Raw genomic sequence first — 16,320 nt, 5'->3', positions numbered from 1 at the left:
TCTGTCTGGATTTGTTCACTGATCCAGTCACTATACCATGTGGACACAACTTCTGTAAAGACTGCATCACTGAACACTGGGATACAAGTGACAGGTGCCAGTGTCCAATGTGTAAAGAGGCTTTTAATAAAATACCAGATTTGAGGGTCAACACTTTCATCTCTGAGATGGTCGCTCCGTTCAGACAGTCGGCTCAACAGAAAGCCAGCAGCAGCAGCAGCAGCAGCAGCTCAGAGCAACAAGTCTTCAAAGCAGGAGAAGTTTTCTGTGACGTCTGCACTGAAACCAAACTGAAGGCCCTGAAGTCCTGCCTGGTGTGTCTGACCTCCTACTGTGAGACTCACCTGGAGCCTCATCTGACAAAGTCAGGTCTGAAAAGACATCAGCTGATCGACCCTGTGGAGAACCTGGAAGACAGGATGTGTCCAAAGCACGATAAACCTCTGGAGCTGTTCTGTAAGACCGACCAGACATGTGTCTGTATGCTCTGCACTGTTTTAGACCACAAGACGCATGATGTGGTTCCTCTCAAACAAGAATATGAAGGGCAGAAGGCAGCACTGGGAAAGAAAGAGGCTAGAATTCAGGAAATGATCCAGAAGAGACAACTGAAGATTCAGGAGATCAAACACTCAGTGGACCTCAGTAAGAAAGAAGCAGACAGAGAAAAAGCAAAAGGTTTTCAGGTCTTCACTGCTCTGAAGGAGTCTGTTGAGAGAAAACTGAATGAGTTCATCCAAACAATAGAAGGGAAGCAGAACATGATAATGAAACGGGCTGAAGACTTCATCAAAGAGCTGGAACAGGAAATCTCTCAGCTGAAGAAGAGAAGTGCAAAAGTTGAACATCTCTCACGGTCTGAAGACCCCCTCCATCTTCTCCAGGGTGTCCAGTCCCTAAACATCCAACACCCATCACCCACTAAGGACTGGACAAAGGTCAGCATCCCTCTATCATCATATGAAGGAACTGTGGTGAGAGCTGTGGTTCAGCTGGAGCAGACACTCAGCCAAGAGATGAAGAAGCTGCTTGAAGCTGAGCTGAAGAGGGTCCAGAAGTACGCAGTGGATGTGACTCTTGATCCTAATACAGCACATCCTGATCTCAACCTTTCTGGTGATGGGAAACAAGTCCGGGATAGTGATGTTGAAAAGAATCTCCCAGACAACCCAGAGAGATTTTCTAAATGTACTTGTGTTTTAGGAAAGCAGAGTTTCTTTTCAGGCAGATTTTACTTTGAGGTTCAAGTTAAAGGAAAGACCGACTGGGATTTAGGAGTGGCCAGAGGGTCGATCAACAGGAAGGGAGGAATCTCACCGAGTCCTGAAGATGGTTTCTGGACGATATTGTTGAGAAATGGAAATGAGTACAAAGCTCTTGCTGGTCCGTCAGTCCTTCTCTCTCTGAAGTCTCGGCCTCAGAAGGTGGGGGTGTTTGTGGATTATGAGGAGGGTCTGGTCTCCTTTTATGACGTAGATCCTGCAGCTCTTATCTACTCCTTCACTGGCTGCTCCTTCACTGAGAAACTCTACCCATTCTTCCGCCCTGGTGTTAAATGTGGACGTAAAAACTCTGCACCTCTGATCATCTCACCTGTCAACTAATCACTCATCTTATTTAATGTGTTGATTTGTTTTCATTCATTCAACAAACATCGATATTTAGAGTCAAAACTGTATAGTTTCCATCTTATTTTCTACAAAATAAGTTTAATGTGGTGATTGATTTACATATGGTTTAGATTCTGTATACAGCACTTACGTGGATGATTTAATCTATTCAACAATCAAATCATGATCTCTTCAACACTTTATTGTAACACATGTGGAGAATATCTATATGAACGTTGGATAAAGCTACAGATTTATTGTAACTTTAAAAAAAAAGAAGGTTGTTTCTAATGACACCAAATTTGTCAGTTAGAATTGATAACATTAAATGTTTTATAATCAATTGTTGTAAAGCTTCATTAAAGAGAAAGGCCTATTACGTGCCTCTACTGTATATGTGTATGTGTAATAGTTATACTGCTAGAAAAAGTTAAATGAAGTAAAATAATATGATAAATCCTCATTTGTGTTTAAAATGGTTTGGTTAATAACTGTTAACTTGTATATTTACATGCCAGGTTTTATATTGATTACTGGTAAAATGGCTTATGAATCAAAGACATCTGTAAATATGTGATTGTGAGTTAAGAAAACAGTAAACTATGTTTTGTCTGAGAAAGCAGGGACTTGAGCTCTAAACACTGAACAGGAAGGCCTGGCTTACACATCAGTTGTATTTCATGACACATTTCCTGTGGCTAATTCACAATTAAAAAAATATAAGTTGATTTATTTTTGTGTGAAGAGCTTGTAGGATGAAATGTTTGTTTCCACTATCAGTGATTGGATATTGGATATATATCTGTAAATATGTGATTGTGAGTTAAAAACATTAAAATAAACTGCATATTGAACACAAGGTCTGAAGTTTTAACTCATCATGCATACACGAAACCCTCCTTTTCTTATACTTTGAAAAAATGCCTTATCAAATTATTTCCCTCTCAGCACATTTTTATAATCACTGAATTAAACAAGAACTCAATGAGAAACGATTAAATATGTTGTCTTTCATCCAAGATAACGTTCTTGATAAGCACAATTTTAAATAAAAAATACAAATATAACAATTTCAAGGTCACTGGTCTTTGTTGTTTGTGTGAGTAATGTGTTCAGTGTTATTTCAGATGACAGGAAACAAGTCTTAAAAACACAAAAGGAAAACTTGATGGGTTTCCGTATGCCAAGGATCAAAACCAATCTATGAATCAGGCAAGATTTAAAAAAAACATGGCAAATAGCCTTTTATTTTATTTTATATTGCAGTGGTTCAAAACTCAGTATATGTTAAGGTAAGCAGGATTACATGTTAGCTAATTTTAGATTCTAAACAACCATAACTGCTGTTTTATTTGTTGCTCAAAGTGATGCATGAAAAATCTCCTCACATTTTTATAAGGCCTTTTGAGCCAGATTTAAAAATAGTCAATAAATGGTATTGCAAAAATAGTACTGTGGTATTTAATGCAAGTTTAACAGGATAATACCATACAGACCTCAGCACTGAGTTCATTGTGTAGTTGTTGTTGTACTACACTACAGTAACACACTTCCACCACTTCCTGGTGTTCTGGCACAGAGTGTCCACTGGATGGAGCACAACACAAAGGAGAGATAAGCATGGAGTCACTGTACTGTAAACCAAACACTGATATATGAGGAGACACAGTTTGTGACAAACATGTACAGGATAACCTCTCATGTTGACCAAGGACAAATGGGTTTTTCCAATGGTGGTCGATGTAATAGTTCAACTATGACCATGCTACCTGCATATGTCTTTGTCAAGAGATTTTAGTTGGAGGTAAAAAATAAGCCTGATGTTACAACAGTTTACATTTTTCTAACCCTAAAAATGCTTAAAGGCATCCATAAGTGATCCTAATTAACCAGGAGGATTTTTTTTGGGCTAAGGGTAGTTAGTGATATAAAGTATTCTTACTCTTCTGCTTGTCATAGAGTGCCTACAGAGCTCAGTGATTCGCTTTAACAAAATAAACTCATCTATAGGTACAGTAACATCTTCACCTCAAGTAAAGTCAGGAAAACTCTGAAAGTTGAGAATCAAAATCCGTCTAAAAAGACTGCAGTAACAGGTAGTAGTTGAGAGGGATAAGACACATTGGTTTCTCTCAAAAGGAACCTAAAACTAACTGAGATCATCAGGTTTTCTCTACAGAGACTCTGCTAAACACTATCTCTGCAGCTGATATTGTTAACAATGTTTTACAAAGCAACATAATATTTCGATTCTCCTCTGTCTGAATAAAGAATATACTATAGCCTATGCATTTTGATTGATGCAGCCATCAGACAACTTTCCTCTGTGGAAACTCAGCCTCAGGGTGGGGCATTCACTTTGGCATCAGTTCACTGACATTTAACAACTGGTTTGATAAACGATAACGATAAAGGAAGTTTTAGACCTGTATAGACTGCAAACAGTATTACAACATGTTTTTCGTCCTGCTTTCAATAAGCACACATTGCATTGGTTATGTATCTTTAGCGATTATCAGACTCAGAGTTTGTATTCTAAACTCATCTAGTTGGCAAAGCTTTTTGGTAATTGGTCCAGATGTGGGGACAGCAAATGACCAGACTATCAAAGCTCCCTGCAACACGTAGACCTGTAACATTAATACAAGTCGACTAAACTGGTCTGTGATTTGAATCGGTAAACAGTTTCCGGTAACACTTTATATTAAGGTACACAAATACACCATCAACTAGTTGTTAATTAACATGCATATATGCAGTATATTGGCTCTTTATTAGTCATTATAAAACACTAATTAATGCATTATTCTACATGACCATATTCTACAAGTAATAGGCCATTAGTTCAGAGTTTTTCCTCAACAACCCTCTAATTAGTGCTTATTTATTGCAAGTAAGGAAGTTGTTGTACACGAGTTTTGGTCTCAATATGCTCTGCTCAATATGGGCCTAATAAGGCAGTAGTACCACACGAATAGTAATTCTCCCATAATAACACTTAACAAATATGATCTGTTCTTATGTAACAAGACATGAAACTATAAGTGTTAATTAAGTCTAAATAACTCAAAATTAGGTATCCATTCTTTAGACTGTAGTGATCACTGATTCATACACTGGGGTTACATAATCCAATCATGGAACTACAGGTTGGGGGTACTGTTTCCACACGGACATACTTGGTTGGTACTTACTGCGTGCCCTCCCTTTCGCTTTCTCTTCTCTTCCTGGGCTGTGACCCGACAACATGTCTATTTCTGTCGCTCATTAAAGTACCCATTTGCACCTTCGATGCACCGCCTCCGACTCCTATCTCTCGGCACTACATTGGTGACCCCGACATAAGTCTGGCGAAGGATCCGAGACTGAATCGAACACGGCAAAAAGCGCAGCTTTTCTCGGAATGCCGGAGATTCTTGGAGACGTCCGTGGCTGCCACGTGCACACGGACTGTGGCTCGGTGCGCCCTCCGGAATGGCCGCGGACGACGCTCTGCATTTCCACGGCTTTTCGGCACTGGGGGACAGCAAGCCTTCCATGGAGCCGATACACGACCATGCCTGGTTTATTCGGGACATGCGGCTGCATGTCCGGCTGCGCTCGCTAACGGCTAGCCACGACTGCTAACGGCTAGCCACGACTGCTAATGGCTAGCAGCTACCAACGGCTAACGACAGCTAGCCACGACAGCTAGCAGCTTTCACCATCCGACTGTTTTTTTTGTGGTGCCGGAGAGGAGGTTCGATCAAGTCTGGTCGGCCTCGTGTGGATCCTCTCACAATTTCGCCCACCTGTTTTTGATCGTGGACAGGACGACCCTTTTGAGTTTTTTTTTCTGGTGCCTGAGAGGAGGTTCGACCATGTCTGGTCGGCCTCGTGTGGACCCTCTCGCTTTTTCACCACCTCGACGGCGGCTTCGGACGTTGCCCATGCCTTCTTCGGCTCGTGGGTGGCGCGCTTCTGGACCCCGTCTCGCCTCGACTCTACGGTTTCGGACGTCGCCCATGCCTTCATCGGCCCGTGGGTGGCGCGCTTCGGGACCCTGTCTGGCCTCTTCCCTCGCCTCTGCGGTTTCGGACGTCGCCCATGCCTTCATCGGCCCGTGGGTGGCGCGCTTCGGGACCCTGCCTGGCCTCACCTCTTACCGCGGCTCACGGTTCGCCTCGACGGCGGCTTCGGACGGCGCCCCGTCTGGCCTCTCCCCTGTCCACGGCTCCCTCCTCCCGGGGACACGGCTCCTTCCTCCCGAGGACTTCGTACCCGCCGCCGCTGTGCCTTCGCCTGCGGCCGGGCAGCGCTCCTCCCTGCTGGGGACCACCGGGATATTCACGCCTGTCCCCACGTCGCAACACAGCGACCCTGCTTTCTGCGGCCCCCTGACGACGGCCCGTTCCGTCCCGCCCCCCACCCCCCGGTGGGGATGCCCTCGCCCTCGTTGGGGCCCCTGCCCTCTCCTGCGGCCCCCTTCCGACGGCCCGTTCCATGGCCCGGCCCTCGCCGGCGGCCCCGCCCTCCTCGGCCCCTGTGGTGCTTCCTCCCGGACGCGAGGATTGTGTCCATGGTTGAATTCTGTCCATGGTTGAATTCTGGGAACTACAGGTTGGGGGTACTGTTTCTACACGGACATACTTGGTTGGTACTTACTGCGTGCCCTCCCTTTCGCTTTCTCTTCTCTTCCTGGGCTGTGACCCGACAACATGTCTATTTCTGTCGCTCATTAAAGTACCCATTTGCACCTTCGATGCACCGCCTCTGACTCCTATCTCTCGGCACTACAAGACTAACTTTTTTTTGGATACTCGTCATTGTCCTTTTCGTTCACAACTTCTCCACATTTTGAAATGTTTCCCGAGCCAGAACGACCTTTCTTTCTTCCTGGCTTGCTCTATAATGATCCAATACAAATGCAATACCTAAAACAACTCAACAGGAACAACCCACACATTGCGCATTGTTTAGAGCGGTTATAAAGTATAAAACTGTTTCAACCTGTCACCTGTCAGAATCAAGACGAGGCAGTGCATTGAATCGCGTAATTGGACCGCGAACCAGTCAAGTGATTCATTCAGGCAATGAAGCAGTTGCTGCTTCGGACATATTAGGCTTGTTTGAGACGAGCTGCGGCTCGCCTCGAAAGTAGACGAGAATAGCCGATCGCAGCCGGGGGAGGTCTCAAAAAGCTCGCCTGAAGTCGGACAGCTCGGAGTCGGCTTCTTCTTCTTCTTCTTCTCTCGGTTTTTTGGCGGATTTCAAACAACTTTAAGGTACATACTGCCACCTCCGGAGTCGGCTTGACTCGGTTTGCATTTATAAATGCACACGGCATCTATTGCACGTCTGTCCGTCCTGGGAGAGGGATCCCTCCTCTGTTGCTCTCCCTGAGGTTTCTCCCATTTCCCCTTTAAACTGTGGGTTTTTCTCTGGAAGTTTTTCCTTGTATGATGTGAAACGTAAGGACAGAGGGTGTCGTATCTGTACAAACTGTGAAGTCCACTGAGACAAATGTAACATTTGTGATATTGGGCTATATAAATAAACATTGATTGATTGATTGATTGATAAAGAATGGACAAATGTGTTTAATCGTTAATGTCAGATATGTACTAAGTAAATACATTTGTTCCTGCTCAAGATTAGATTCAACTTTATTGTTATTGCACAGATTACAGGTACTGAGACAACGAAATGCAGTTTAGCTTCTAACCAGGAGTGCAACAAGCAGTAAAGTGAAAAGTAATGTACACAATCTACAGAATAAAATATAGAATGAATTGAATGATGAATAAACAGTGAGGGGTATGAATACACTAGATATACACAGTAGCCTAGCCTAGTATGAACAGTGTGTATGAATATGCTAAGATATATAAAGTATGACAACGGTAAGCAGTGCAAGTATAGTATACAAATATATAGATATTAATTTAATGATGATAAACATTGTGGAACAATGATGAAAAATGTGAATGGAAGTGGCGACGTAAAACTGACACAAAACAACACACTTTTGCCGAGCCAATGGAGAGTTTCATCACCAGCACGGGGTAAAACCCACCAATGAGCGCTCAGCTCGAGATACCAGCAAGTCGTTTCCCATCAAGCATTTCGCTTCCGCAGCCCGTGGAGAGAAACTGCGCCGCCTCGCCGCGCCTCGCTCTCAAGTCTGCGGGCGTCTTTGTCCCGCGAGATTTCAACGTCTCATGTAGGCGAGCCTCCAGAGCAAGTCGGACAAAATGACTAACCATCATGCAACGCACTAGCAAGACGTTGATCGCAATTGCGCAGGTCTGCGCAGGTCTCGCTTGTCTCAAACAAGCCTCATATGTCACGTGATTTGAAGCAAGCTTCGAAGCACTGCTTCTATGGAATTGTAGTCCAGGGGTTTGAAGCACGTATCGAAGCTTCAGTCTCACACTGCCATCACTAGTCTGGTCTCCTTTTATGACATAGATGCTGCAGCTCTGATCTACTCCTTTACTGGCTGCTCCTTCACTGAGAAACTCTACCCATACTTCAACCCTGGTTTTTTTCATAGCAAAAACTCTGCACCTCTGATCATCTTGCCTGTCATAGTCAACTCATCTAATTTCAAGTGTTGATTTATTATTCATTCAAGGGAACCTTTTTGTTCATTAAAAACACAGTGGTTTGTATCTGGTCCAGCTGGCTTTGTGTTGCTTCCCTTTCCCGCATTGACAAAATAAAACAAACTCACAAAACAACTTCATTGTTTGTTACCATTTTTTATTGTATTTTCCTAAAGAGGGTCGTCCTCTCTTTAAAATGAACAAAACATTTTGTTACTTTATTTTTAAAAGTGTTTCCAAGTGGAGACTGAACAGAAAGACGACTGATAACAAAAACAATAAATACTTTGTGGAGCAGAGAGAAGATTTCTGTAACTTTCTACCACTGATATTCTCATAGCAGTAATCAGTGTAAACCTGAAACATGTTGTGAGCGACACCACCACCCAGTCCAGTTTATCATTAACCGTGGTGGAGTGGGGACGGGCGCTTTTAATTCTCTGGCAGTTATGATAAGGAAACTCTTCATACCCCAAAACGGGTCATTTAAGTAAAAAAAACAAACAGACGCTACTGTCATGGTTAAAGCTGGAATACAAAACTAATTCCCTAGAGGACACGTCGATGGGAAGTGATGGACGTCGGCCGGAGTGATGGAAGCCGAGGCGTTGGCAGGTCGTCATGAGAGGAGGGGGGGGGGGGGGGCAGATGGTGGAGGGCTTTGTAAGTAAGGACCAGTCTTTTGTAGTTGATGCGGTGGGAGACAGTAAGCCAGTATAGTTCAAGTTCATTAAGTAGTACAATGGAAATAAATCTTTAACTATGTAGATTATATCATCCATGACATTTTACTGACATGTGTTTCCAATAAATGTAACTGAAAACGTTCATCATAATAAAGATTAGAAACAGCTTTTGACACACCTCACTCCTCACACGTGTAAAGCAGAACCTTTGCTCCCTAACTATCAGAGAAAACCTGGTATTTTTCAATGCCCATGCAGATCAGAGGGAGGGAACCAAACCAGCAGACAGTGAGAGGAGGAGCTACAGTGGAAAGAGGAGAGCTTACACGTCACAGGCAGCCACACTGCAGTCGAGACTAGTCTCCGTTTCTGTCTAAAGAAAATACAAACTGAGTTCATCAGATCTTTCTCAACAACACAGCAGAGTCTCTGTCAAACACTGGTGAGTACAACTGATTATATTTACACTTTCAACAAGCAGGATTAACACAAAACTTCAGCTCTACTCAGACGAAAACTCCACCCTTTACGTCCAACTTGTTAATAATATATATGATGTAAAGTCCACTTTAAACAGCTTAAACAGTCTCTTAATACTTTAGTAACTTGAAACTGAATATCTCTGTTGAATCTACATTTTGCTGATCACTTCCTACATAATGCTTTTACCCATTTCCTCTAGCGGTTTCAAAATAAAATCTTTCCATTAGAGAAACAGTTGGAGGCTTTTGATGTGAAGCAGCTAGAGGAAATTAATAATTATGGTCACACAGTTTAAAGAGCAGTGTTATTTTTCAATAAAAAAATGATCGACAAAACATGTATTTTCATTGCTGTTTTCCAAGTTGCATGCTTGACCCTGTCAGAGTTAAATGGTCATGGTTGCAAGACAAAATTCAGAAAACCCTCATTCAAAAATACAAGTATAGTTATCAAACTTCTTTCTTTAAAACAATATATAATATTAATTGATGATTGATGTGTTTTCTTTACTTTCTCATGTGTGTAGATATGGCTGCTGCAAGCTACCTGCCATCTGAAGATCAGTTTCTCTGCTCCATCTGTCTGGATTTGTTCACTGATCCAGTCACTATACCATGTGGACACAACTTCTGTAAAGACTGCATCACTGAACACTGGGATACAAGTGACAGGTGCCAGTGTCCAATGTGTAAAGAGGCTTTTAATAAAAGACCAGATTTGAGGGTCAACACTTTCATCTCTGAGATGGTCGCTCAGTTCAGACAGTCGGCTCAACAGAAAGCCAGCAGCAGCAGCAGCAGCAGCTCAGAGCAACAAGTCTTCAAACCAGGAGAAGTTCCCTGTGACGTCTGCACTGAAACCAAACTGAAGGCCCTGAAGTCCTGCCTGGTGTGTCTGACCTCCTACTGTGAGACTCACCTGGAGCCTCATCTGACAAAGTCAGTACTGAAAAGACATCAGCTGATCGACCCTGTGGAGAACCTGGAAGACAGGATGTGTCCGAAGCACGATAAACCTCTGGAGCTGTTCTGTAAGACCGACCAGACATGTGTCTGTATGCTCTGCCATTTTTCAGACCACAAGATGCATGATGTGGTTCCTCTGAAAGAAGGATATGAAGGTAAAAAGGCAGCGCTGGGAAAGAAAGAGGCTAGAATTGAGGAAATGATCCAGAAGAGACAACTGAAGATTGAGGAGATCAAACACTCAGTGGACCTCAGTAAGGAAGACGCAGACAGAGAGAAAGCAGAAGGAGTTCAGGTCTTCACTGCTCTGAAGGAGTCTGTTGAGAGAAACCTGAATGAGTTCATCCAAACAATAGAAGGGAAGCAGAACATGAGAATGAAACAGGCTGAAGACTTCATCAAAGAGCTGGAACAGGAAATCTCTCAGCTGAAGAAGAGAAGTGCAAAAGTTGAGCACCTCTCACAGTCTGAAGACCACCTCCATGTTCTGCAGGGTGTCCAGTCCCTAAACATCCAACACCCATCACCCACTAAGGACTGGACAAAGGTCAGCATCCCTCCATCATCATATGAAGGGACTGTGGTGAGAGCTGTGGTTCAGCTGGAGGAGACATTCAGTAAAGAGATGAAGAAGCTGATTGAAACTGAGCTGAAGAGGGTCCAGAAGTACGCAGTGGATGTGACTCTTGATCCTGATACAGCACATCCCATTCTCATACTGTCTGATGACGGGAAACAAGTCTGTGAAGGTGGTGTGGAAAAAAATCTCCCAGACAACCCAGAGAGATTTTCTGAAGCTAATAGTGTTTTAGGAAAGCAGAGTTTCTCTTCAGGCAAATTCTACTTTGAGGTTAAAGTTAAAGGAAAGACTGAGTGGGATTTTGGAGTGGCCAGAGGGTCGATCAAGAGGAAGGGAAATATCACACTGAGCCCTGAGGAGGGTTACTGGACTATATGGCTGACAAAGGGATTCGAGTATGAAGCTCCTGATGATCCTCCAGTCCTTCTCTCTCTGAAGTCTCGGCCTCAGAAGGTGGGGGTATTTGTGGATTATGAGGAGGGTCTGGTCTCCTTTTATGACGTAGATGCTGCAGCTCTGATCTACTCCTTTACTGGCTGCTCCTTCACTGAGAAACTCTACCCATACTTCAGTCCTGGTGAAAAATATGGCCGTAAAAACTCTGCACCTCTGATCATCTCTCCTGTCAGAGTCACCTAATCACTCATCTTATTTCATGTTTTGATTTGTTTTCATTCATTCAACAAACATCGATATTTAGAGTCAAAGCTGTATAGTTTCATTCTTATTTTCTACAAAATAAGTTTAAAGTGGTGACTGATTAACATATGGTTTAGATTCTGTATACAACACATAAGTGGATTCATTAATCTATTCAACAATCCAATAATTATCTCTTCAACAATTAATCGTAACACATATGGAGAATATCTATATGAACGTTGGATAAAGCTACAAATATTTATTTTAACTTAAAGGTGGGGTATGTAAGTTTGAGAAACCGGCTGGAGATACACTTTTTGTTATATTCCATGGAATGCTCTTAACATCCCGAAAGCAATGAATATCTTAAGTGCTTTGACAAAAAATCCATAAAAAAATGTCATCTGTGGAAGCCGTAGTACTGTAAAAAGTAGGATGGCCTACCTGCCTGTCAGCCTTCCATCTGTGCACAAACTTATCTCGTGCCCTCATTGGTCATGTGCGCGTTCGTGTGTGTTGGAGGAGGGGCTCTGTAAGGAAGTGGCAGATTTTTTCCGGCTGTGTATTTTCAAATTCTAGCGATCTCGAGCTGGTTTCTCCAAAATTACCTACCCCACCTTTAATTAGAAACCTTTGTTTCTAATAACACCAAATTTGTCAAGCTATAGTTAGAGTTGATAATAACATTAAATGTTTTATATTTAATTGTTGTAAAGCTTCATTAAAAGAGAAAGGCCTATTACGTGCCTCTACTGTATATGTGTATGTGTAATAGTTATACTGCTAGAAAAAGTTAAATGAAGCTCAATAATATGATAAATCCTCATTTGTGTTAAAAATGGTTTGGTTAATAACTGTTAACTTGTATATTATTTACATTCCAGGTTTTATATTGATTACTGGTAAAAAGGCTTATGAATCAAAGACATCTGTAAATATGTGATTGTGAGTTAAAAACATTAAAATAAACTGCATATTGAACACAAGGTCTGAAGTTTTAACTCATCATGTATACACGAAACCCTCTTTTTCTTATACTTTGAAAAAATGCCTTATCAAATGATTTCCCTCCCAGCACATTTTTATAATCACTGAATTAAACAAGAAGTCAATGTGAAACGATTAAATATGTTGTCTTTCATCCAAGATAACAGTCTTGATAAGCACAATTTTAAATAAAAAATACAAATAAAATAATTTCAAGGTCACTGGTCTTTGTTGTGTGTGTGAGTAATGTGTTCAGTGTTATTTCAGATGACAGGAAACAAGTCTTAAAAACACAATAGGAAAACTTGATGGGTTTCCGTATGTCAAGGATCAAAACCAATCTATAAATCAGGCAAGATTTAATAAAAACATGGCAGATAGCCTTTTATTTCATTTTATATTGCAGTGGTTCAAAACTCAGTATATGTTAAGGTAAGCAGGATTACATGTTAGCTAATTTTAGATTCTAAACAACAACAACTGCTGTTTTATTTGTTGCTCAAAGTGATGCATGAAACATCTCCTCACATTTTCACAAGGCCTTTCAAGCCAGATTTACAAATAGTCAATAAATGGTATTGCAAAAATAGTACTGTGGTATTTAATGTAAGTTTAACAGGATAATACCATATAGACCTCAGCACTGAGTTCATTGTGTTGTTGTTGTTGTACTACACTACAGTAACACACTTCCACCACTTCCTGGTGTTCTGGCGCAGAGTGTCCACTGGATGGAGCACAACACAAAGGAAAGACAAGCTTGGAGTCACTGTACTGTAAACACTGATATATGTGGAGACACAGTTTGTTACACATGTACAGGATAACCCAGTGGCGTAACTATCGACGGGGCCCAGAGCCGGACAGGGGCCCATGCAAAAACAAAAAAAAAATAAGTTTTTACATTTGGCCAATGGCATTGACCGGTTCACTCAATCTTAACCTGTTACGCACCGCCCCCCCACGGTACAGGGCGGATAAACGCGTCATTTGCAGGAAACAACGTCTAAGGAATCTTAAAGGGCCCATGTCATGGCCATTTCCACTGATCATAATTACATTGTTGAGGTATACTAAAATAGATTTATACTGTGCAATTTTCCAAACTCACATTGGTTTCGCATACAGCATCTCTGTCAAGCATGTGTATTCAGCAGTATTCACTCTCTCCACTAAACGACTCGTTGGAGCTCTTGCCCCCCCCTCCCTGTGAGCCTAGTGTGCTCCGATTGGTCAGCTCGGCCACTCTGTTCTGATTAGTCAACCACCAGAGAGGCTCCGCCCGCTTTTTTCGGCTCGCTCTCAGCGGAACATCAGTCTTATAATGGCGTCGGTACAGCCGTATATTTTATACGCTAACTAACCGAACTGTACCTACAACTGTTGTTATAGAAGAGTGTGACGGCCCCAGGGCCTTTGTGCAGGTGTGTTGCAGGTCTTACGATGGGGTGGAGCTGAAGAGGCTAATCAGCGCGATCACGGACACCTCCGGAGCCGAGGTGCTATTAAGCCCAGCTGCCCGGAGTCACACGGCGGCCCGTCTCTCTCCAAAGCGGCTCGGCGATCCTCTCCCCTCGACCACCTATCTCTGCATTTACCACAATAAATGTGCCGTGGTTTTGTAAACTCGTGTATGTCTCCTTGTCTTTCTGTTGTGGCCTACAAGCCGGTCATAACAAAGAGTAAGTTATTTTTACCTGTAATAAACTACTACTGTTTGATGAGAAATCAAATCATGGTTTGCTATATATGAATGATATGTTATAGGAGCAAATAATTCAGGGAAGAAAGGATAGGCCTACTAAGTATTTCCATTAAACTTTATTTTTAGAAATGTACAAAATGAACATAAATATACATATATACACGGTATATCATCCATTCCTCCCCGCATCTTGCCTGGGCGCAGCCGGTGCTTTTTAGGACGAGGCCTCAGTGTGGTAGTCCCGTCCCCGTCATGTATTGTCCGCCAGGATCTGGCTGGACGAAATCAAATGCAAATCACAAAATATTAGAGAAACTTAGTTGTTTTAGATTCGTTAGTAGTAGTTGTGGTAGGAGTGTGGATCTATCTAATCCATCTAATGAACAGCTTGCCAGCTAATATGCTAACCTAGCTTTCTTGTTTACTTTGGTAGCTAACACGATATGAACGCTAGCTCGGAGGAACGGCAACTATAATGTAGTGTAATAAAACTACTATGAACAAAAGCTAGTGGTTCATATTAGGCTAGCAATAACGTGTTTATAATTGCAATCTTATACGGGTATTCTGCTACGTTCGGTCATACATTGTAACTTGCATGAATACATTGTTTTGCGCTAGCATGTATAGCTAGCCTCGTTAGCTATACATGCAGTATGTACATGTACTGTCACAATGTACGGTAAATCACCCGGAGTATACTGTATGAGTATTCCGTGTGTGTGACTGCAGACATTCTCCTGCCATGACAAACATGTAAGGCCATCTGCTGACATTGTAGTTGATATATTTAAACGCTAGCAGCGTAGCATAACACAAATGTTTTTCTGAGCAAACCCATGTCTAGCTCCGTTGGTTAGATCTGTAGCATACACGCTACGCCAGCTATAATGTAATTACGTTTCGCGACTGACCGCACGGCAAATCACCCGGAGTATACTGTCAATAGGTATTTTGTGTGTGAATGCAGACATTCTCCTGCTATGAGATACATGTATGCAAGGCCATCTGCTGATATTAGAGTTGATATATGGAAACGCTAGCAACTTAGTTAGCACAGTTAGCACTGTGTCAATGGCTTAGCAGTCCGACACAGTTTACACATTTAAACAGTCTTGTTTGATAAATACACAAATAACAATGCAAACTTACAGGTTGTGTACCCGAATCTTCCCCTGCTCCAAACGGTCCAAACAAACTAGGAATAGCATCGTCCTTCAGTTTCAAATGCTGTGCATATCCGGCCTCAAACTGGGCAATGTTCTGGAAGCTTTCGTCTGTGAAATGTCGGTTCTTCGAACCTCTGAAGGAACAGTGTTAAAAAGACATTTCAACCACTGACTTCGTCGTGGTTCTTCCGTCGGTAGGACAAACAGCTCAGATTTCTCCTCACATTTCAGGAAACAGGTCCTTGGCAGTGGCATGACTGGATCGATTGTGAACTGAACCAGAGCTTCCAACAGTAAATGTTAGGCTGGCAGAGGGTGCGGCCAGCGCCGCTGGGTGTGGCCATAGCTCTTCGGGATTGGTCCATTTCGTTCCGGGTACCGCATGACATCATGCGGTACCCGGAAGAATCAAATGGGCAGTGACGTATCTCCAACGAGGCGTTTTGGGGAGGTATTTTCTGTGTCAGAGTTTTACTCGCTACAGGGTGTACTTTGAGGGTTTTGACTCTGCACACCGTTTACATGCATAAAAACCTTCATAACACACAAGGGGACGGGTAATAACCGGAAAAGCATGACATGGGGGCTTTAATATTTAATAAACTATGAATGTTTTATATCCATGTAACGGGAAGAAACTCAGCTAACTGATCTTTTTAATTTTTTTTCTCCAAAAAAACCCCACAATGCTAACAGTCAGCCTCTGAATTACCCACGAGCGAAAAAATGTAACCTATCTCTGCACCTAAACTCACTCATAACTCCCTTATTACTTATCCTAGATGCACAGCCAACCCATCGATTAGCATCAGCTGGAGACACAGAATATGAGGGTGCCCACCTCAACACTCAGTGATAAGCATCTGCGACGCTATAAACGAAAGCGTACATCATAACATGTGGAGC

The 16,320-nt window shown here is 42.5% G+C and overlaps 2 protein-coding genes across 2 annotated transcripts; both read left to right on the top strand.

Moving 5' to 3' along the window:
- Positions 1 to 167: 167 nt before the first annotated feature.
- LOC117481970 (E3 ubiquitin-protein ligase TRIM39-like) lies at positions 168 to 2,469 on the top strand. The gene has a single exon (XM_034129915.1). The coding sequence runs from the start codon at positions 168 to 170 to the stop codon at positions 1,602 to 1,604; it is 1,437 nt and encodes a 478-aa protein (XP_033985806.1). The 3' UTR covers positions 1,605 to 2,469.
- A 6,741-nt stretch (positions 2,470 to 9,210) lies between these two features.
- Positions 9,211 to 11,824, top strand: LOC117481745 (E3 ubiquitin-protein ligase TRIM21-like). The gene is made up of 2 exons (XM_034129622.1): positions 9,211 to 9,325; positions 9,893 to 11,824. The coding sequence occupies exon 2, from the start codon at positions 9,895 to 9,897 to the stop codon at positions 11,548 to 11,550; it is 1,656 nt and encodes a 551-aa protein (XP_033985513.1). The 5' UTR covers positions 9,211 to 9,325; positions 9,893 to 9,894; the 3' UTR covers positions 11,551 to 11,824.
- Positions 11,825 to 16,320: the final 4,496 nt, after the last annotated feature.

The sequence above is a fragment of the Trematomus bernacchii genome, unplaced genomic scaffold, assembly GCF_902827165.1.
Source record: "Trematomus bernacchii unplaced genomic scaffold, fTreBer1.1, whole genome shotgun sequence".
Taxonomy (NCBI): domain Eukaryota; kingdom Metazoa; phylum Chordata; class Actinopteri; order Perciformes; family Nototheniidae; genus Trematomus; species Trematomus bernacchii.
This window is presented reverse-complemented; position numbering and strand designations above follow the sequence as displayed.